The 23,141-nt window shown below is 39.5% G+C and overlaps 1 protein-coding gene across 3 annotated transcripts in view; it reads left to right on the forward strand.

Moving 5' to 3' along the window:
• The window catches only part of LOC118821202 (transcription factor COE3), a 179,877-nt gene that overhangs the window by 37,958 nt on the left and 118,778 nt on the right, over nt 1-23,141 (forward strand). For all 3 annotated transcript variants that reach the window (XM_036589703.1, XM_036589705.1, XM_036589704.1), the window contains exon 6: nt 1,355-1,423. In XM_036589703.1, the coding sequence (XP_036445596.1) occupies nt 1,355-1,423 (69 nt within the window). The remainder of the gene's footprint in view (nt 1-1,354; nt 1,424-23,141) is intronic.

The raw sequence follows: 23,141 nt of genomic DNA on the forward strand, positions 1-23,141 counted from the left end.
TTTGGCTGGCCAAGGATGAGGCGTTTGGTTGGTAGTCGTATTTAGGGGAGCCACATGCCACCAGATGAGGTGCCAGCCTGGGGCGAGGGCACGGGCAAGGGCAGGGGTGATGGCAGTGTCGGAGAGGGGCGTTTGGGACGCGGCCGCTGCACCAGGACATCTCTGGGCACTGTCCAAACTGTCACAGGCTGGCTGAGTGACCTTGGCATGAGCCCAGCCCAGCTGGAGAACGGGGCAAGAGGAGAGAGAGGGCGACCTGTCAGGCAGAAGCCAGCTTGAGAGAGACTCAGCCCAGCTTCTACGCTGCCGCCTCTCTAGTGCCCTGAGAAGAACTGGAGCAGGAGTTATGAAACCTGCAGAAACTAGACAAACTGGACCAGTAATGAAACAGCTGAACACTATGAATCACAACTCTGAAACCGCGCTGAAAAGCGAAGTTACAGTAAATTCACCACTGTATATACTCACAGTATGTACTACAGTACATACCTTGTTTATATGGTATGTGCTAAGTATATACTAAGTGCTAGTTTATGTACCTATGTTATTATATCAGTGCAATTCCAGGTAATTTACCACTGTATACTGTAGACCTAGTGTTTGTTTAGCTATGTGCTGTGTTATTACACCAGTGTTTTTGTTGTGAATTACGACTCTCTATCTACTACATATGTTTAGAACTACACTATGTGCCGATATTATAACATCTGAATAATATAAACCATCTTAAAATGGCATTGCACCATTTTTTCCAAATTTATGCACAATGTGAACCAAGTTGTGTGATAGGAACCGTCCAAAATGTTCAATATTCAAAGCCACCTAACATGAAGGTATTACAAGAAATAGTTCTGAATACACTGCCTGATGCCTATGATATAGTTTTATGATAGTTTTGAGATATAAACATATTTTTTTAAAGCCATTAATGGTAGATTGGTACATGGAATGTGTATTGAAGGCAAAATAGTCCTTAAAGAAAACATATTTTACTATATTAAAAAAAATCTGAAGATCTGTAGGTTATCATTTTGTAAATAAAATGGCTATATTTACGTTGACCTATTGACCCCTGGTTCCCATTTCCAACACTGTGAGTCTGTAAGCCACTCCAATGAACCGCTTCACGTCAAATCACTCTGAATGACTTTGTTTACATCTCACTGAGTGAATGATCAAATTTTGGTGGAAATGGGTGGAATTCCCCTTTGACATCATTTACCACTATAGTACCAATTTTTCTAGCTGGGTTTAAGGATGTCTGGAGCGCTATTTGTGTATGTATTAATATTCGTTCATCAGGCAAACATTTCTGCTTGTGTTTGTATTACTATTTTATTCTTTCTCTTTGCAGTCGGTGTTGCGACAAAAAGAGCTGCGGAAACCGAAACGAGACGCCGTCAGATCCGGTCATCATCGACAGGTAAGAACACCTTCCCCTGTTTCTACTACTGTCTCTCCTGCAGGGTTGCCAGGCAACGGAGGATGGCCGCTTACCTGTAGACTCACACAGGTACTCACAGTGAAGAGCTTATCATCACCTGTACAGTTTTGGACACACTCATGGTCAGATCACCTTGGTGATATTCTGTGAGACATCATCCAGCTTTAAACCCTAAACGATTTCGATCCGGTAATGAAAGTATGGAAGTAATACAGCATAAATACACACAAAGACAGCTAGGCAGGTACTTCTCTGCTTCCTCTGCTGGCCTTTCACTATTCTCTCAGTTCTTTCATCCGTTTTCACTATAAGATAAAGTATTCATAACTGCATACATTTTGAGCAGTGAGAACAGTAGTTCTACTCTCGTTATTGGATTTGAGACATGGTGTTGGATCAGGAATACTGTCTTAGCTCAGCCAGTTTGCACTGAAGTCCCTGTAGTTACTGAATAAAAAGCTTTAGTATGTAATAAACCTGGTATTTTAAGGGGTTAAATCAACGATTTGTACACTAGGGGTGGGCAATTTGATTGTATCTCACTATTTGCATGATAAATATGATTTTCTGAATATTTGCAGTGCAGACTTGACACTGACTGACTATTAATTTAAAAAAAAAAAAATAAGATTCAGACCAGCCTGTAAATAACAACAACCAGTCTATAGTGAATAAACTGCACAGTAACAAGCAGCTGATTGGATTTCAGTCCATTATGCCTTATTTCCCTGGACATATCTTTATACAGTACTGGGCAAATATCAGAGGCCATTAAATACAAGTCATTCATTTTCCAGCTTTAGGATAAGAGCAGAAAACAGATTGAACAGAAAATAAAACAGAAGCATCAACAACTAAATATGTCACCTCCAAAGTTCAGTCTTAGAAGTTGGTTGCGTTTTTGGCTTCTCACAATCCAAATAATACCAAAGGCATTCAATGAATGAAGGGTGGTCTCTGAATTTAGCAGAGTAATGTAAAATAATCGGCATAAAATTCAAGAAAAAATATGAAAATATCTGGACTCAATGCACAAATAAATGTTATATATACTTTTAAAAGTACACGCTTAAAAAAGATGGTCTTTCAGGGGTTCCTTAGTAAAGAAAGTGGTTCCATACAGAACCATGAACACTCAAAATACCCTTTGCATTATTAAAGAGTTCTTTACATCAAAGGAAAGGGTTCTTCAGATTGATGGAGAATGTGCTGTAGATTGTTCCATGTAGAATCTTTCTGAATACGTTTCTATGTAACACCAAAAAGGGTTCTTCTACTGTTACGATGTCAAGCTTGTAACAGCAGAAGAACCATTTTGGTGCTTTATAGAACCCTTTTCGAATAGAACCATCTCCATCAATCTGAAGAACCTTTTAATCATGCGAAAGAACCCTTTAATCATTCGAAAGATTCTTTGAGTGTTCGTGGTTCCATTTAGAACCATTTTCTTTACTAAAGACCCTTGAAGAACCATCTTTTTTAAGTGTGTACATACTTACAGCCCCCCAGTGGCACGGGGGTGACCTCAGGAAGAATAAGTTACACTTATTCTTCGAAGGTTCCTTAGTAATGAAAATGGTTCTATATAGAGCCATGAGCACTCAAATAACCTTTTGTCTGGCTAAAGGGTTCTTTCCATTGTGAAAGCGTTCTTCAGATTGATGGAGAATGTGCTGCAGATAGTTCCATATAGAACCTTTTTGGAAAATGTTCTATATAGCACCATAAAGGGTTCTAAAGGGTTCTACAGCACATTCTCCATCAATCTGAACAATCTTTTCACAACGTGAAGAACACTTTAGCCAGACAAAAGGTTATTTGAGTGTTCATGGTTCATGGTAGATATAGAACCATTTTTTTTACTAAAGACCCCTTGAAGAACCATTGTTTTCAAGTGTGTACCCCCAGTGGCTTGCGGGGGGGGGGGTGACCCTTAAGAAGAATAAGTTACTCTTATTCTTCAAGGGTTCCTTAGTAAAGAAAAGGGTTCCTTATGAATTTATTAATTATTATAATTTATTATTGGGCATTTTATGCATTCCAACTATGCAGAATATTGCAATGCATATCACATACCACAAAAACATCTGCGAGTCAGTATCTTGATGCTGTATATTCGCCATATCGCCCACCTTTAACGGACACAGATGAAAACACATATAGAGCTTTCAGTATGAAGCTGCATTTGTAAGCGACTCTTAAATGGACTCCCTGATGAATCCCTCAGATTGACATGACCGAGTCTCTACCTGCTAAATTCCTCTTAAGGGAGACGCTTTAATGACCGAGCAGCAGTGGATGAGGAGTGTGTGAGTGTGTATATGAGCGTGTGCGAGTGTGTGTGAGAGAGTGGAGGGATAGAGGACAGCAGCGAGAATGTCCTCCTAGGGCACAGGGGTCATTACCAAATCCATGCTGGCTCGTTAGAGCGGCCTTGGAGCACGTCCAGCGGACAGGAAATGAGTGACCCTCCCTCTGTCTGCACACACACACACACACACACACACACACACACACATACGCACACACACACTCACACTGCACATATACCACACACACCTTTACACACTGTGCAAAAACCACAATTCATTTGTTTCATTTCAAGTCAAAACGGCCATTCATTTTTCAAAAAAGGCAAATATATGTTTATTAATATAATATATTTTTTTCAGTTTTTAGTGTGTCCACTCTGTGCCTTCCATTCTGTTTGGGAGACTTATTTTTTCACCTCCAAAGTTCAGTCTTAGAAGTTGGTTGATTGGTTGGTCTATAATGTTGAGGTCTGGACTCAATGTGGACAGTCCATTGACTTGACTGATCTCTGACCTTTGCACACCTCCACACTTAACACACACATACCTCACACTCATACACATGCAGAGACTCAGTTATGCACACGTTGAATGCTCCCACCTCTAGCTGCCACCGAGTGCATGTTGTTGGTGTAAGGTCCAAACCTGCAGAGATGATGTCACCTCTTATTCAGGCTCGTTTTGGAACATGCGGCCATCGAAGCCAGTGAGTGAGTAACTAGAGCGCGGCACTGTGTTATGGCGCCATTAACCGCGCACACACGCTGCCCCCGCCCACACTAGAGAGGACATCACACAATCAAAAAGAGCAGAGAACACAGATGAGAAGCGTGAAAGAGAGTCTGCATTTTTCATGTCTGCACAATGAGGCTCATACTGCTGCCTACAGCGTGTCCTGTGGGGCCAGTCAGAATGGATTATACCACAATAGGGCCTGTTTGAGGAGAGTGTGTATGTTTGTTTTTGTTTTTGTACATTTTCAGGTCAAGAATGTTCTGCTTTTTTATTAATTATTTTATTTTTTGTTTTGAATAAAAGTACTTCTAAAGTGCTTTATAAAAAAGCCATTTTACAATGGAATGGTGTGTATATACATATATCTATCTATATATATACACACACACACATGTATTACCCTTCAAATATTTGGAATCACCTGTAATATTCATATTTTTTTATATTATATTATATTTATATATATATATATATATATATATTTATATATATATATCATATTTAATAATAACTATATTATATTATATTATATACTATATTAATTAACTATATTGATGACACAAATGGGACATTCTATTATATATATATATATATATATATATATATATATATATATATATATATATATACAAAAGTTTGAACTTTCTTGGTAAAATGAAATTTTCTTAACTTTCTCAATAAAATACTCTACATCTCTACTGACAATAAACATAAATATGATATTTTTATACACTTTTTGTGCAAAATGGCTATTTATTTACTGAATTTAACATATTAAAAGTAATTTTATATTCGCGTATAAAATCAACATAACATTTAATTTGACCAGGGGTGCTGTATAATACATATAGGTCATAATACATATAGGTACATACATATTTATAAAACATACAGGACATTTTACTATGACATATAAATACTTACATATGTAATGCATTAGAGAACAATGTATGACCCCAAGTCCTGACATTGTATGAAAACAAGCATCTGTGTGCGAGTGAGTGTGTGTGTGTGGGCACAACGTGGGTCGGGTGTCTGCCTCATCCATGCCCCTCATTACGCTGACCAAACCCATTCTAAAGTGTTTAGGGCTGACAGTGGATGGTTGTGATTTAAGGCGGACCGGACCGTACGACTGCATTTTAGCGCCCTATTAAAGAGCTGCAGTATTTATGGCCTCCTTAAACCAACAGATAAATCAGTTGAGCCTCTGGCTCGCCATGCAAATCAGCGGCAGAGCTCGTCACTGTAAAAAGCCTTAATGGCCGCCATTCATCCCAAACACACGCACACGCGCAGCACTGACACCTTTGTCTGAAATGCAGCGCGGCTCAGTAAATCAAGATATGCGGTGTATGCAGCCTCACGCATCATAATTACACACACACACGCCTACACACATGTGGGCTTCTCACATGACAGCACACACACTCGCCCCTACGTTAACACATGCACTCACACACAGTGTTGGCCTAGTTATAGCAAAAAAAATAATATGGTAAAAATGAATATTTACTTCTCTAAAACTGTATTGGGTTTAGTTCTAAAGTATTATACTACTTTATCACAGGAAAAAGTAGTCTTTAACCAGTTACCTCAGAGATCTACTTCTAGTGCTGTAGGTATTTGGTTACTTAGCTACAAGCTACGAAGTACGCTGTCAGTTGTCACAGTAACTAGGCAGTAGGTCAGCAATCATGTGTTGTGTTTAAAATTGAATTATTTCCTCTGGTTATGGTAATAGAGGTTACTTTTCTAATGACATAGCTGCAATAAAGCAAACTAGCTGGCTAGTTGGTCGTTGACCTCGCTATAGCGATGTAACCCACTTGCATGCACTGACAGAAATGGCTTATCGCAGACATGGGATGCGTTTACATACACTTAATAATCCGATAACTGCAGAAAATCAGTTTTTGTCAGTTATCTGATCAATGGGTTTACATGCACTTGAGTAATCAGATAATGGGAAAACTCTGGGTCTACAAGAGTCAGGCAGTAATCGGATTTCTACTTTGCAACCAGCCAATAAACTCACAGAATAAGACGTGACGTAAATGTAACAGAAAACTCAAGCATCATGCCAACTTTATTATTTTTTTTTTTTAAATATGGAAACACATCATCTAGAAGATGAAGAATATTCAAATTCTTCATTTCGTCCAGCAGGTGTTTGGCTTAAGCGTCGCTCCAAAAGTGTTCTGCTGCCATCTCGCGGCAATGCTGCTTGCTTATTTCCGGTACCGCTGTCACGAAAGAAATCAGAGTAAGAGTTTACATGCACTAAGAAATCTAATTCCTGAGCTAAAATCCAGCTCTCTTTATCGAACTTCTAGGATAATCAGTACTTTCACACCTGTAATGCCTAACAATACATATTATCAGTATGTTTTTGTGTAATTGATGATCGTAGAACAGCACTAACTTCATCCTCACGCTACTGCTGCTGCTGTAGAAAGGCTTAACGTACTTCATGCAAGCTTAATAAGCAAAAGGAAAGATTTACTATGAACTTTCCACCAACCCAACTCATTCGTCTTATCATCCATGGTGTGACAGCAAATAATGTACTGTTGAACTGCATCCCCTGTGTCATTCAGGGGCTCATTCACCTGCTACTCAAGCTCCAGAACTATTCTGAACACAACTTTAGACTACAACATTTACATAGGCACATTAGAAAACAAACCCAAGCCTGACCTGAATGTTGTACATGAAAAACTGGCCCAAACTCGACCCAAAAACTGATATTTTTTAGGTTTGGGTTGGGTACTAGGCCTATAATCCACATTCAAACAAATCACGTGTTCTTTCTTTCTCTTTCTTTCTTCCTCTCTTCACTCAGGCATTCATTTCACTGTGGTGAGTCAATAGGGATGATACCCGGCTCCTCCTCAGCCTGAATGATAGCTGTGTTTGTGTGATAAACAGAAAGCTTCACATCATTGATTCAGCCGTCCAGGGAAATAAGGTAGAACTAATTATGATGAGCAAATCATCCCTGCTGTTCTTCTTCTGCAGCAGCATCTGCAACTTCAGCTCGTTCTGGCCTGAGAAGGAGTGGGGTCAAGTGCAGGTCGCAGAGGTCAGGGGTCATAAGATAGGAGCCCTCCTTGTCATGCGGGGAAGCACTTTCTCTAAATGCTCGGCCATTTGTGCGAAGGAAGAACGCTGAGGCAAGCAGAAAGGGCCGGCGGCGCCGGTGATCTATCGCCTGCCTGACTCTAAAACAGGTGTTATTACAAGCTAATATTGCAATTAGATCGCCCAGCAAGCTCCCCTAGTGGAGCAATAAATTCTCCAGCACTGTCAGTGCATATGAGGTGGAGGTAGTGGTGGGGGGGGCTTTGTATCCTCCTCTTACCGGTTCTACCTCTTAATGTCCAGGCATGTCTCTTTCATGCACTGTTCATTAGAGGATGTGACTGTGTGTCTTAAGCCTTATAAGTAAAGAGGTATTGCTGTTGTTTTGCTGGACTACTATTCAAATGTAATTATGTAATTGCATAGCTAATTTGCAACGTCACACTATGAACTATATTCACACAGAGTTGTTACACACTCTGTATCAACAGTTTTGACTCTGCACTTGTGCGGCAAAATACAAAAATATGAAATAATTATTACATTTCTGACAAAACTTTATGACTTTTTCTTTTCTTTTCTTTTCTTTTCTAGTATTTGACAACTGCCCCTTGTGTATGGTTTAGGGATTAACCCTGCACGGTGCAGCTATAATCGGGCCGGAATTATTGTCCCGAATACAGTCCAAGAACTTTTTGTGCAAACCCAAGTTTCAAGTTTCAAGTCCAAATCTAACCTGAGCTCAAATTTTGCCTGAACGTGACCAGACCTGAATCACTTCATTAGGTTTTGAGTCCAGGCCCATCAAATTGCAACCCGAACCGGCCCAACATGACCCAAAGTGCAGAATAAAACCTCATATTTCTCATAAGAGGCATAGAGGCGGTTCAATTACAGCATAGCAACAATAATATTATTTTCATTAGGTAGTGATAAATAAAGCACAAACATAAAATAAAATGAAATAATAAAATAATCGGCTCTCCGAAACTTTCAATTTAAGTTCCACTTTCAAAGCACATGCCAAAGTTTTTTAGGCTTTGTGACCCGACCTGAACATGCCTGAGATGATCAAAACATACAATGCAGTGATAAACTACATCTACATCTGTAATGCGCTAGCAGTATTTATTATCAGTATATAAAATAATCAGCTGTTCAAAACCACGTTTATAATCCACTTTAATCATGTAGCGATGCTTTTGAAAAAGAAAATATCACAAAATATTTTTAAGCTGGATAAACTTTCCATAATTCATTGTTCCTATGTTGTGTGGTGCAAGCAAGTTAGCCTTCACTTGTTTAATCCAAAAAAGGGGCTATTGTTTAGCAAAATGAATAAATCTGCTGCCCTCCATGCACCAAATTCCCTGGACACATCTAACACACTAATAGGAGTCATTGGGCAAGATTCTTAACACTGTGTTCGACTCCATCTGTAAGTCTGTAAGTGAAATGATAAGTGGCTCTGGATAAGAGTGTAAAACGCGTAAATGTAAATGCGGTATTAAGTCACAGTCAAGTTTATTTATATAGTGCCTTTTACAACAGGCATTGTCACAAGCAGCTTTACAAAAAAACCTGGGTCTGAGCCCCCATGAGCAAGCCAATTGAGACAATGGCAAGGAAAAACTCAACAGCATTTGACAGAAGCTCTTAATCAGAGTGACTTACAATTTGATCATTTTACACAGGTAGACGAAAGTAGTGTTAGGAGTCTTGCCCAAGGACTTTTACTTTGGTATAGTGTTGGGTGCTTACACAGGCAGGGGAATGAACCCCAGTCTACAGCATAGAATACAGAGGTGTTACCCACTACACTGTACCAACCATATTTGGCAGACACTCTTTTCCAGAGCAACTTACAATTTGATCATTTTACACAGGCAGGTGGAGGAAGTGTTAGGAGTCTTGCCCGAGGTCTCCTATTGATATAGTACAGGGTGCTTGCCAAGGCAGGGGATTGAACCCCAGTCTACAGTGTAGAAAGCACAGATGTTACCCATTACACCATACCAAACACTACAGAAGAGAACACACAGTAGGGCATCCACATAGAGTGTTACATATAACAAAGGTATACATAATTAATATAACAAAAGTATTTTGGCAATATAAATGGAATATAAATGCCCTTTTGGCTGCCCTAACCTGTACTCTCCTGAATTATTTCGCTCTTTTATTTTACGTGCATCCATTTCCCACAAGCGTAGGACCTCAGTGCTCAATTCTATCAACAACCTGAATAGAAAACTGCTTTAAGGTAATGATAGTAGGGAAAAGAATAAAGTAGGATAAAACCTGCCGTCTGAACCTGACGGCACCCAAGTGCTCACGTTCAGACGGATATTTCAAGCTGTACTGCAGGGGTGGGCATGTGTGTGTGTTAGGGGTTAACCCTGTAGGGGTTGCTCTAGTTATCAGCCCCTGCGGACCCTTCCCAGCAATAGCGCTCTATTGATCGAGCCTGAAGCACATCGGTGCCGGCCAGATTAAGAGTATAGATTAGCAATAAAAGGAGGACATTACTCGGCAGCCTGGCTAAAATTGAAAAAAATGATGAGGTCCTGGAAGTGGGGATGAGTCAGAGAGAGGCGCAGAGGGTTTAGCAGGACGGAGCCTGTGTTAGAGCCTGGATTCATGCTTAGGACCATCAGAGCCAGGCATTAAACCTCCAGGCAGAAATCACTGCAGCTAGCAGGCCTGTTTATCACCACTGATTCAACAGTGTCATGTATTTATATTTGTGGCCCAAAGATGTTTGTCTGGAGTGGTTCACATTACTGACTGCTGGGACGTCCCATCCTGGATGAGTGCTTCAGAGTGTCTGTATGCATCAACTGGGATCCAAACTTAGACCGCAAATCACAAGCTGATTGGCCTTCTCATACTCTGGCCTATTCAAGCTCCGTCCACTAATGCACTGCAACTGTTTGTGAAGTTGGACAAGATTTGCTCAAAATAACTCATTTAGAGTTCTGTTGATCTCATATTTATTTTGCATGCATTCGACAGGCCATGCAATCAACCTATGTTAGCATATTAGCAAGCCCTATATGCACAATTTAACCAAATTAGTTCACATGCGGTCCCACAGTTTAAAAATTAATGACGTATTCAGACCTTACATATTTGCACGGATTAAGTTATGATCTATTTAAACCCAAGGCGTGATTAGAGATAGTAATAAGCTAAATATATACCAAATCATCATTGGTTGTTGGCCTTCCAAACTTTAATACCTCATTTTCAACTTGTTAAAATAATACTTATTTTTTGAGCTTAAGTTTTTTTAATCTTTAATTTCTTTTACAGTGAAGTTGAAAGATTTATTTTAGCCACCCCCCTGCATTTTAGAGCAGGAAGTGAGACTGTATCCCTGCCCCTTATGGACACCTGGTAAGCAGTTAGATTCCATTGTTTTGTTTTGTCTTAAATTCTGAAAAATATTTTGTGACATTAAGAATTGTCACTACCGAAGCACATTTTCTACAATTGAGTAAACTTTTTAAAACTTGTTTTAATAAAAATGTTATGATTTTATTTGTGTACAACTCTTCAAAGCTGTGTTTGCATTTTTAAGTTAGACTCAAAATTAATGAAAACTACTCAAAACTGCTGAAACATGTTTCAGAGGTGTTATTATTGCATTGGTAGAGAAAAAATGGAATATTAAATTATTTATTTTAATAAAATAAGCATAATTAAGGTACAGAGTCACTCAAAGCAGAATGATTTCAGTCTGAAGTCCATATTAGTTAAAAGCCAAAGGAAACTCTAACATGAAGTAAATTATGTATCTATGTGACCTAATGTGAATGACTTGAATGTGTTCTGACAAAAAATGAGCTGCAGTTTTTCATTAGACTGACTGGGATTTTGGCCAATATTCATCATGACTGTGATTTAGTTGCAGAAGATCATCACAACCCTGATGTTATTCACTTTAACGCACAACATGAGAGTCCTATCAGTTTATATACTGGTATATCGCAGAAACGTAAGGCAAAGAATCTCCAAACATTGTTTCAAATATCTTTTTAATATTGTCAGTTTCTTCTGCTAAAATGTAGTTCCACAACAAATTTGGAGTGAAGTTACATTTGTGGCTACTTAGCAATCATGAGCCAATTGAAGGACATGGTCAGGGTGAAAGAAACATGCTGCTAACAGATAAAACAGCATTAGACCATGTGGCCGCACTTAATTGTTTAATAGAGATGTATTTAACCCCTTAAAATCCCAGGCTTACATACTGAGGCTTATTATTTAGTTATTACAGGGACTTCAGTGCAAGTGGATTGAGCTATTTTTAGGTTATAGAGTGTGTAATAAAACTTTGGGTCCACTGACAGGCCATTTTAGGGGTTAAAGATATATTTACCCTGGTGTCTGTAGGCTTAGAGCTAATGCTGCTGGCCATGGTGCTGATTCAGAAGCTGCTGATGCTCAATATTTATTTATAGTATCAACACTGCCTGTCAAAAGTTTGGAGACATTTGCAATTCAAGCGTTCATATGTTCTTTGTCAGTCTACAGTAAGTTAACCCATTACAAACTAAGCAGGTTTTTATGTGCCAGTGTAACTGACAGTGCTACCTTGGGAAGGATGTCAAAGCCCACCTTATGATGTCAGCACTCATCAGCACTCAAACCTTTCATGTGTTGGGCTGAAGGAGTTTTAACATGTGCTTTTAACAACAGACTGGACAGCAAAACTCTTAAACTGTTATGTAGGAAGTTATTTAAAGCCTGCTCTTCATACCAAGGAAGGCACTTGATGAACACTACAAATTATGTAGTTTCATTTATTCTAAATTATTTTTAAAAGTAACAGTGAAAATTCACATTGTACAGTAAGCTGTCCCCAAATGTTTTATGGTATTTACAGTATCACAGTAATCAGTTAACTGTATTACTATAGTTAATGTTGTCTTTGTAATGGCTTTGTGCTCAGGCTGTGTAGCGCAACGTCTAGAGTGTAGATTTTGCTGAGTTTGTATGTGTTTTAGTGATGAGAGGAGAAAGTTGAAGGCATTTAAATTTCTGGCATGTTACAATAGTTTTGATTTAACATGACAGATTTATTTAAACTTGGCATTTTTATTGACCACATAAATTACTCTATATGAAGCTGTTGGTGATCTGCTGTTAGAGTTTGATTGTGTGCGTGCGTGTGTGAGTGGGAGCCTGCATATATGTGCAAAATAGAGATGAAATTATTGCTTGGAGGGATAGTTGTAGAGAAAATCAAAAGAAATAGAGAGAGAAAAATTGGCAGAGAGAGACAGAAAGAAAGAAAGAAAGAAAGAAAGAAAGAAAGAAAGAGATAAAATGGGAAAAAGTAAACAAAAGAGAAAGAAAGAGAGAGAAAGAGAGAGACAGATAAAGTGAGTGAGTGAGAAAGAGAAATGAATTTGACACACAGAGAGAGAAAGAGAGATAGAAAGAGAGAGAGAAGAAGGAAAAAAGAAAGGAAGGAAGAAGAGAGAGAGAAATAAGAAGAGAGAGAGAAAGAGACAGAGAGAGTGAGAGAGATAGATAGATAGATAGATAGATAGATAGATAGACAGAGAGGGAGAGACATAAAGAGATAGAGAGAGAGAGAGAGAGAGAGAGAGAGAGAGAGAGAGAGAGAGAGCAGATGTGTGGCAACGTGTTAGTGTGTGTTATTTTTGACTGTGTGTTACTCGTGCGTGGAAACCACACACACATGTGAAAACAGTGACAGGTGTGTGTGAAATGAGGCCAGTCACCACGGCGACATGGAGCGTAAAGTTCCCGTCGTGATTCCGAAATGGTCGCCTCTCATTAACCCTGAGTCTATTGATCCATTTTCCCACCAAAACGCCCTCACACACCGAAAAACCCACAAACACACGACTAGCAGCACTGCATCATCAGTGCTCTCAACCCTCACAATCCACACGCAGAATAAAGAACCTGATCTGTGTCTGCTGCATATATATATATATATATATATATATATATATATATATATATATATATATATATATATATATATATCTTTTAGGCCCACCAAAATTAGCCAGTCTTGAAATTAAAATCCTCTTCATCAATGCAATTAAGTCCAAGACAAAACTTAATCATTATTCAGAAGCCCACCAAAACAAATCATTCTTTAATGTGGAATACCTTCCATCAAAGCAATTTAGACCAAGACCAGAAGCCCACCAACATTAAGCCCACCTGTCTTATATCAAAAATTTCCTTTTATCATTACAATTTAGTCCATGACTCGATTTAATCTTCATTCAGAAGCCCAGACAATTTTCAACAAACCTTAAACTAGAATAACAACACTTTTCAATAAAAAATCCCTTTCATCAATGCAATTTAGACCAAGACTAGGTTTAATCTTAATCTAGAATAAAGACGTTTTTCAATCCTAATTCTAATCCCACCAAAATAAGGCAATCTTGAATTGAAAATCTCCTTCATCAACGCAATTTAGTCTTAGTCTTAGTACTAAACTAAATCTAGGAGCCCATGTGTCTTTAATGGAGAATCCCCTCCATCATTCCAATTTAGACTAAGACTAGGCTTAATCTCAATCCAGAAACCAAAACTTGTCTTCTTTCTTAATGGATCAACAGTTTCTTCGAGATTACTGTGTTGATAAGCATCTAATAGGAAGGTCTGTATTGCTATAGTAACACACGCAGTCATACAGCATGGACATATTTGTGTATGTGTATGTGTGTTGTGTGTGTGTATGAGGCACAGACGAGACGACCTTGAGTCGCGGCCGGTGGGACGGCAGAGGGGAAATATTTCAGCCGTTGTTTGTGATGTAGGCCCTCTCTTGTTTCACGCTGCCTCTCCATACACGTGCGATGCTACACACACTGGCCTGCAAATAGAAACCCACAGAACCGCAGGCACCTTCACCCACTGATCCAGTGCTACACTATCTGCCTCCACTGGCCCAGAAGGTTAACCTGAACTTAACTGGAACACCAACACACTTAAAAAGCTGATGGAAGCCATTATATATTCGAGTTAACCCTTAGAAGTCCAGAGTTTTCATTGTAATCTTGCTGTTCAGAACTATTTATCTCAGATTATGTATTTACATAGTTATAACATAGTTACGCAATGAGCTACATCTACATTTGTTTATTTTGATTCAAACAATGACAAAAATGTAGCAAAACAGTACTGCGAGACAGCAATAACTGTTACAAAATTCAAATCATAATAAAGTATTGCACCAATTTTTCAAAATTTCTTCCTAAGTCAATGTTATAGATGTAAAGAAAAATATTCAGAATGGTTTAATGTGAAGTGGTTCAATATAGAGAAACTTAATGACTCAAATTCCATTACAGTGGTAATAAGACAAATATATCCATTTTATTTACTATCCAAAATCACCAGTGAACTTACACATCTTCTGAGTGTTTATATGTAATGTTGATGATGGTAGTGATAAATGTGTTTTTGGGTACTATTTTGCCCTAGACAGCCCTTCATGTAGATCTCCACCATGTAAACAAACACATTTTAGACCAAACCTTATTGCAGACCTATTGTATAACAATACCACAGGCATCAGGCACCATATTTAGAACCTTTTTTGTATTGTTACTTCCTTAAATTCATTAAAGAGATGGGCCAAAATGAAAAAAATGAACCATTGCTGCTATTACAACCATCAGCTGCAAACATGTATACTCACTTAGTGGTGCAACAGTGGTCTGGAGAGTGAGGTTTTCTGGTTTAAGGACTAAGAAAAGCACCTTCTGATGATGCATCTTGAAGGTGAGAGGAATGTCTGGAAAACTACAGGGCCTTAGGGGTGGATGCATGAGGGCAGGCTGTTTGACCACTTTGAACGACTTTGTTTACCTCTTAATGGCTCAGTTATGCAGACGTTTTCTTTTGTAAAGTGCTAGTATTTTATCATACACTTCCTCTAACTTGCATACAATCAGGCTATAAGTACCTGCAGGGTACTCATAGCGGGATTCATAGATTGAGAAAAGGTGGTACAATGCAGTGAATGTCTCGTTCGATGTGTGGAAAATGGGACGCAAAGCAGATGTTGTGAAAGGTTCTTCAGGTTGATGGAGAATGTGTTGTAGATGTGCTGTTTTTGAACATGTTTCCATATAGCACCAAATAAGGTTCCACTGTTGTTACAAGCCAAAGAACCCTTTTTTGGTTCTATGTAGACCCTTTTTGCTAAGATTTAGCCATCTTTTTAAGAGTCTATGCTACAGATGCAGCAAATTAAGATTCCGTTGAAAAAACTGGGGCTTTCCTTTAAGAAAATTAGTTCAAAAATAAATGTGTAAATTCAAAATTGAATAATTACAATGAATACAGGAAGAGAAAAACAGCCAGAGTCTGGATACTTTTTGCTGCACACTCCTCAGACAAAATTTGAGGTTATTACTTCTTACCCTACACTGCAATCCTATTAATCCATCCCTTAAGTTGAGTACTGTCCCCCGATCTCTCCTGGAGCTAAGCCCACACCACTGGCTTTCTATGAACCCTCTCAAACAACAAACAGCACTTGAAGCTTTGCCACCGCACAATGAAACCCAATCTCAGCCCTCCACAGACCGAGGCTGAGCCCTATAGGAGTGCTAGAGGACAGAGGAATGGGTTGGAGGGGTGAGCGTAAGTGTGTGTGAGTGTATGAGGCGCAGCTGGGCTGGCTGCTGCTGCTGCTCCCAGTGGGCACGCGCTGGTGTGTGTATTCACAGCCCTGAGGTGAGGAGAGTGTGTGAGTCTGTGGGGCTGACTGCATCAGGCCTGCGTTCAGTCACAGCCCACAGTCCGGCCCCAGGGCATGCTGGGACTGCTGGGATACTGGGCATGGTGAGTGTCTCAACTGGTCCAGTGTGAGCATGTGTGAATAACATAGTGGTGATCTAGGCTTCCTAATAGGAATTAGCTTCCATCTAGAACACCTCTAGATCCCATTAGAGAACAATCAAATTCAGTATTTCTCTTGGTCCAGTCATCATTCATTTTGACAGCATATAAAGGCCAGCTTGTACTTTCATATTACATAAAAAATTGAAAAACAATAAAACCTTTGTTCTGACAGTGACAGTTTCCTTGAGAGCCTTGAGGCTAAAGCTTTAGCCTTAGCTAGAGAGCTGTTACTAAGTTAGACTGAAGCTTTACCATTGGCTAGAAAACAGTCACTAATTTAGTCTGAAGGTTTGCTATTGGCTAGAGAACATTTACTAAGTTAGCCTGAAGCTTTAACTTTCCCCCCAAAAACATGTCACTAAATTAGCTTTAGCATTAGCTAGAAAACTGTCATTAAGTGAATCTGAAGCTTTAGCATTAGCTGAAAAAGTGGCTAAAGTTAGCTTGAAAATTTACCATTAGCGAAAAACAGTAAGCAAGTTAGCCTAGTTAGTAACAGCAGCCTTAGAAAACAGCTGCCAGTTTTCTAAGACTGCTAGTGCTAACTTAGCAGTGTATGCTAATAAAAATACTGTAGTCAGTAAATGTATCTGAAAAATCACTTTAAACATTCACAATATGATATTTGATAAAACTGATTATAGGGCAGACAATAATAGTTAATGAAAACGCCACTGGTCATTGTTGAAGTGGCTATGTGGATAATGCAATTTATTATCTAACCATGTATGTTTGTAATATCTGGTTCACATTGTTCAATAAAGACTGTTTTTGGCCAGATTGTGCTAAAATAATTAACATATTTTGTAGGCATGAAAATGGCTTACATGTTCATGCTTACGAACCAATACTAGCAATCCAGACCACTTGTTTTGCAAGTTTACACAAATGCTCTTCTGCAGCCTCCCTTCTTTCTATCCTGGCCCAGCATGGCACTGAGCTGAGGGGCATGGGAACCCATCTAAGCCCCCCGGCAGCAAAGGAGGTGATGAAGCTCTACTAAGCCCATCCCTACAGTGCCTCACGCTAAAGTCTGCCTCCTCCCTCAACCCCCTGCAACGATCAGCTCTCTGCTGATCTGGCCGTCGAGTCACCGCTGCCTCCCGCAGCTCTGAGATACCGAACATGGGGTGCGGAGTAATCTGTGGGTGGGAACAGAAGTGGGGCATTGACTGTGAGAGCATGTGGGGGATTCCTTCAAGCCTGGGTTGACCCAGTGGCTTTGAAATGCACTTTCTCATGCCAAATGATGGATTCCACATTATTTGCATTCATTTACTTACTTGGTGGATTTTTTTAGGCAGTAAAAAGCTAATGACTGAAATCAGGCAATTTTTTCAATATCGATAATTTGCATTTGAGGTATTTCTGCTAAAATAAGTTGAACTTCTGTACACTAAACAGGGAGAAAGTAAAAGTCTAGCCTTTCACTCACTGCTGTGTTTAAATTGTGGTAGTTGTGCTGCCTGTTTTTTAGGCACTGTTGTATTTGTGGAAAGGCTTGTTTTCAGAGCAGAGGGTTCTCACTCCTCCTCTTTCACCCCTCATTGCTCGCTAGCAGCTCAACACAGAATCACTACATTTCGCGCTCAGAGAGACAAGAGTGTCCTAGTTAATCTGTATTCTTAAGGGGGAATGAATCTTGTATTCATTATGCTATATAAATGAACTTATAAAGTGATATTTGGCTTATATTTGGCCCTGCGATGGATTAGTGACCTATTCCATGGTGTTTGCTGCCTTCTGCCTGATGAACGCTAGGATAGGCTCCAGCACCCTCTGCAACCCAGAAGGCTAAACAGCTTAGAAGATAGATAGATGGATGGATGACATGCATAAAACAAGGGTAATGTAATGTCAGAACACATTATAATCTGCATTCATAAAATTTTTGTCAACATAAATGCTTGTTATAAAACGCTAGAACAATTTTTGCCCATATCACAATATCCTAGAAGACCAGTTCTTTATCACAAGCACAGCACAACTTGACGGTGTGCTTTAATAAGCATTACAAATGAATGTACACCAATATCATAAACATGGTCAGAGCAGATTTGTATCAGCTGCATGAACTCGGCACTTGTTCACAATTCATCATTCACATTTTGTTTTCCCGAAAAGCAGGCGACTCTGACTCTTTCCTGCTGCCTTCTCTGCTCGCCCTACCTGCCCACACCTTGGGCTACAGGTGCCTTTCCCCAATTAAAACGAGCCCCAGCAGACCGCACTCTCTCAGCTCAGAAGCTGGAGGAGTACAAAGTATGTTTTTTTAAGGTGGCTCTGGCCATGGTGTTGGTTCTAGCGGCCGAATGAGTGGATAGAGGCAGGGAGGCCTCCTCAAACAGCAGGAGTGGAGGAGCTCCTGCAGCTCCTGACCAGCTAGGCCGGGTCAAATTGTGGATAGTTATCTGGAGAAGCTGTGCTGCTGGAGCTTAAATAATGGCAGGTCTCTCTCTCACTGTGTTTTCACACTGTGCTGAGTGTGTGTAGTGAGCACAGCGCAGACCAAACACACTGACTGTAGTCTGTACACCAGGCTGTTGGGCTTATATGTCTTATTTTGCTGCTTGTTGGGTCTTGTGTGATTTGACAAGCTACAATCTCATGACAATTTGCTAAAAAGCACAGAAATATGTTCTTGGAAATGCTAGAAAGGTGGAAAGGCAAGAGAGATGGTACAGAAGTCTATATAACTGTGTGGTTGATGTCAGTAGCATGACTGGTGAATGCTTTAGCACTTAGCCAAGCAGCTAGCCTAGCAGCTACCAATCCCCTACTGTAAACACAAACGTAAAGATAATTATAACATCTAATGCAGTTTCCAGTTTGATTAAATATATTAGTAATAATAACTATAATTTGCATTAAAAAACACATATCAAGCTTACAATTCCAATATTATGTGTAAAAGCTTTATCGGCAATTTTACTGAAATAGTTCAAACTGCAGTCCCACAGAAAAATAAGGGTACAGGGTACTTTCTCTAAGGAGGTCACTGTCCCAAATACTAACCCCAAAATTTCAATTAGGAAAATTTGTGAAAGTAATACTTATTTTTCAGTGTTGTTTTTCTTTTTGATTTCTTTTAAAGTGACATTGAAAGATTTCAATTTATCGACAGTTTAATTTTTAAAAAGGAAAACTGTCCCACATGTACAAAAAATGTTTTCATGTCACTACCGAAACAGAGAGAGTTTTAGTTCACGGGCGGAGCCTTATTTTAGCCACACACCTTCATTTTAGAACAAGTAAATGTGTCTCAAAGTCTGAAAATCAGTGTGGAACATTAAGAATTGTGACTACCGAAACACACATTTTCTGTAACTAAGTATTTTTTGGTTGAAATCATTTTTTTTAATGGAAAATATTTTGATTTTATGTGTGTACAAATGTTCAACACCGTGTTTGCCAGTCATGTACTTGTAGAACTTTTGGCAAAGTAGCAGTAGTGGCATGATTGTTTTGGTGGTGACAAAATTGAAAGTTTGATCATTTATTTTTTAAGACCCACCCTAGTGACTCAAGGGACAGAATGATTTTAGTCTAATGTCCAAGCCAGTTAAAAGTCCAAAATGTGATGAATTCTGTTGAAGTGAATGTGCTTAATACGAAGTGTAGCATTAGCCTAGATAGCATGTGTGTGATCAATGGAGACAGAGTTTATTGTAGTGTACTTAGCATTGTCTATGTTTGGCCTACTGGATATTTGGTAATGTATAAATGAAGCAAAGTAGGCTTACCATTAGATACACAACATAACCAATTAAACGACTACAAAACTACCTCAAATACTGACAGTAACATCGATGGTTCTCCAGTCGGCTTGATTTGCTTACGAGGAGTAAACTTAAGTTCTTTTTTGCCTGTCAGTGATTTTATTCTGGGCCTGTATAGGGTGGGGGGTGCATTGTGGCATCCTGGGTGTTTCTATAATGGAAAACAATTTGTCAACTATTGCTGCCGCTTTCCTTTGCTCTCCTGCCCTCCTTTTCGTCCCGGAGTGCAGGGTGGCCTCAACATGCCCAGACCAGTAGAGTGAGCAAAAAAAAACGGAGCGAGAGAGAAAGAGGAAAAGAAAGAGAGAGAGAGAAAGGCAGAAGGGTGTGGAGGACAGAAATGATAGGCCTGGATGAAAGGCGGAGGAGGTGTGGAAGAGAGAGAGAAAGGCGAGAGAGGGAGGCCGAGTCTCGAGGGCAGGGGGAAGAGAGAAAAAGAGAGAATAAAGAAGGAGGGAGCGAGAAAGAGGAGCAGGGAAAGTGAGAGAGAAAGAGAGAGAGAGCGAGAGACTGAGAGAGAGTAGAGCAGATTAAGAGGGTATTGATTTCTATATAAAGATCCAGAAATGTGATATGGGGGCAGTCACAGGAGAATGCTTCAGGGCCACCTGCTGTCTCCATTACATAATCTCTAAGATTCAGACACACACATGCCCCTCATTACACACAGCTCGTTAAAGAGAGGAGCATGACCCACTTCACCTTAATGTATGAGATACACCCACTGCAGCACTAAATACTAAAACCCCCCATTTAGACCATCAGGATTGATCTTAACAGTAGGCCTGTCACTTCCTCTTCAAAACAACGTAACACTTGACATTATTCAGGATGTTAAGGCATCTTGGTCATTTGTCTTGAGGGGCCAGACATCTAATTTTGGTGCTGGATTGCACTGAAATCCTCTGCAAACAAAAATCAGGGTAAAATCAGGGTAAAAGTGGTGTAGTGTAACCCCGGCTATGAGATCATTTTTGGCCCCTGTTCATTTAAAAAATCAAATTTGCACAATTTCCCCTTTAATATTTCAAATGCAGACAATCAGTCAAGATATTTGTAACGTTATGACTTTCTTTAATCTGGTAAAAAGTACATTCAGCCTTCAAGGTACTGTTTCTTTTTTAGCTAATTTAGTGTTTTTGCCCATTTTTAAAAATACAGTGTTTTGTACAGTGTCAGAAGGTCAGTTTGAGCTTGACACAGTTTAAGATGTGATTTAGCCATTCGCAGTACTAATTCTTGAAGTAGATATATATATATATATATATATATATATATATATATATATATATATATATATATATATATATATATATATATATCGCTGCTGTCGGAACAAAAGCTCCATTTTGGTTGTTTTTCAGTTTGCCTGTTGCCCTTGTGTGTAAATTTCATTAACATTGTGTGTAAATTTCATGATGAATTGACCAAAAGAAACAGCCCAAAATGACTTGGAAAAAAGTCTGTTGCCATTTTGGAGATAGTAGCAGTATTTCATTTAGATCAAGTAATTGTAGACAGAGTAGTTGGTTTAATCAATAACATTGACTGTAATTTACAGGCAAATACATTGTAAATGTTAAAGTTTTCATTGCATTGCTTGGCTAGCTTGTTATTTTTTTCCCCACTTTGTAGCTCGAACACGAGGAGGCCTAAAATAATGAAATTCCGAACTTAAAATAACGAAATTCCGAGCTCCAACTTCCCACTTCCAAGTGTCAAGTTGGATTTAGCTTTAGCTAGTTGTTGTGTTGGTTAGCCATTGTGTTAGCAAGGAGTTTTACATATTATCCGTGTCATCTGTTGTGCAGGGACATTTTGCATCATGTTCCATTTTCCAACAGAGGAGGTCATAGTGGTCAATCATGGAGATGAAACAGGCACTGTGTCTGGAACAGGCATTGTGTCTGTGGTTATGTGTGTGTCTGTTCCAGGCTGGGTTTTGTTTTGTTTTTGTTTCACATGTACACTACTGGAGCTACATCTATATTTGATGCTTTCCTGCATGCAGTTAGACCCCGTGGCTTTACACCCTCCACACACACACACACACACACACACACACACACACATTCACATAAGTGCATTCTCACATATACGCACCTGTAAGTTACAGAAGGCTATAGGCTGTAGATCCCTAGTGAGCATTTTATAGCCCCATAAATGCACATACGCACACACACATACACACACACACACACACACACACACACACACACACACACACACACACACACACACACACACACACAATGCAACACACACACACCACTACAGCTCCAATACACATACAATGCCTTTCAGCATACACACATAAACACGTCTCTCACCACACACACACGCTGTACAATCCTTCTCACTAACACACACACACACACACACACACACACACACACACACACACAACGCAACACAAATCGATACCAATTTATAATTCAGGATTGCTGGAGTTTGGGTTTTAGGGCAGGCCAGCTTCCAGCTCTCATAAATATTACAGTGTTATTGACTGAAGCCCAATGAATTGGAGATTTCTCTCTCTCTCTCTCTCTCTTTCTCTCTCCCTCTCTCTCTCTCTCTTTCTCTCCCTCTCTCTCTCTCTCTCTCTCTCTCTCTCTTTCTTGTATTGCTGGTCCTACAGATCAGCATCTGTGTTTTCATTTTTTCCTCTTTGAGTTAAGAGATGAGGCCAAACTGTATAACCCGTCTGATCCCTGGAATAAAAGAGAGTAGATAGCAGTGGACGAAGCATAGTCCAGCTCCATTCTACAGTCAGGGATCAGCTTAAGTTCACACCTGTCTGGCTTTCTGTCTTCATAGGCTGCCCTCACTTTTACACGGGTCTGTGCTGTAAGTGCCGACTGTCCCTGCTGTACC

This window comes from Colossoma macropomum, unplaced genomic scaffold (assembly GCF_904425465.1).
Source record: "Colossoma macropomum unplaced genomic scaffold, Colossoma_macropomum, whole genome shotgun sequence".
Classification (NCBI taxonomy): Eukaryota; Metazoa; Chordata; class Actinopteri; order Characiformes; family Serrasalmidae; genus Colossoma; species Colossoma macropomum.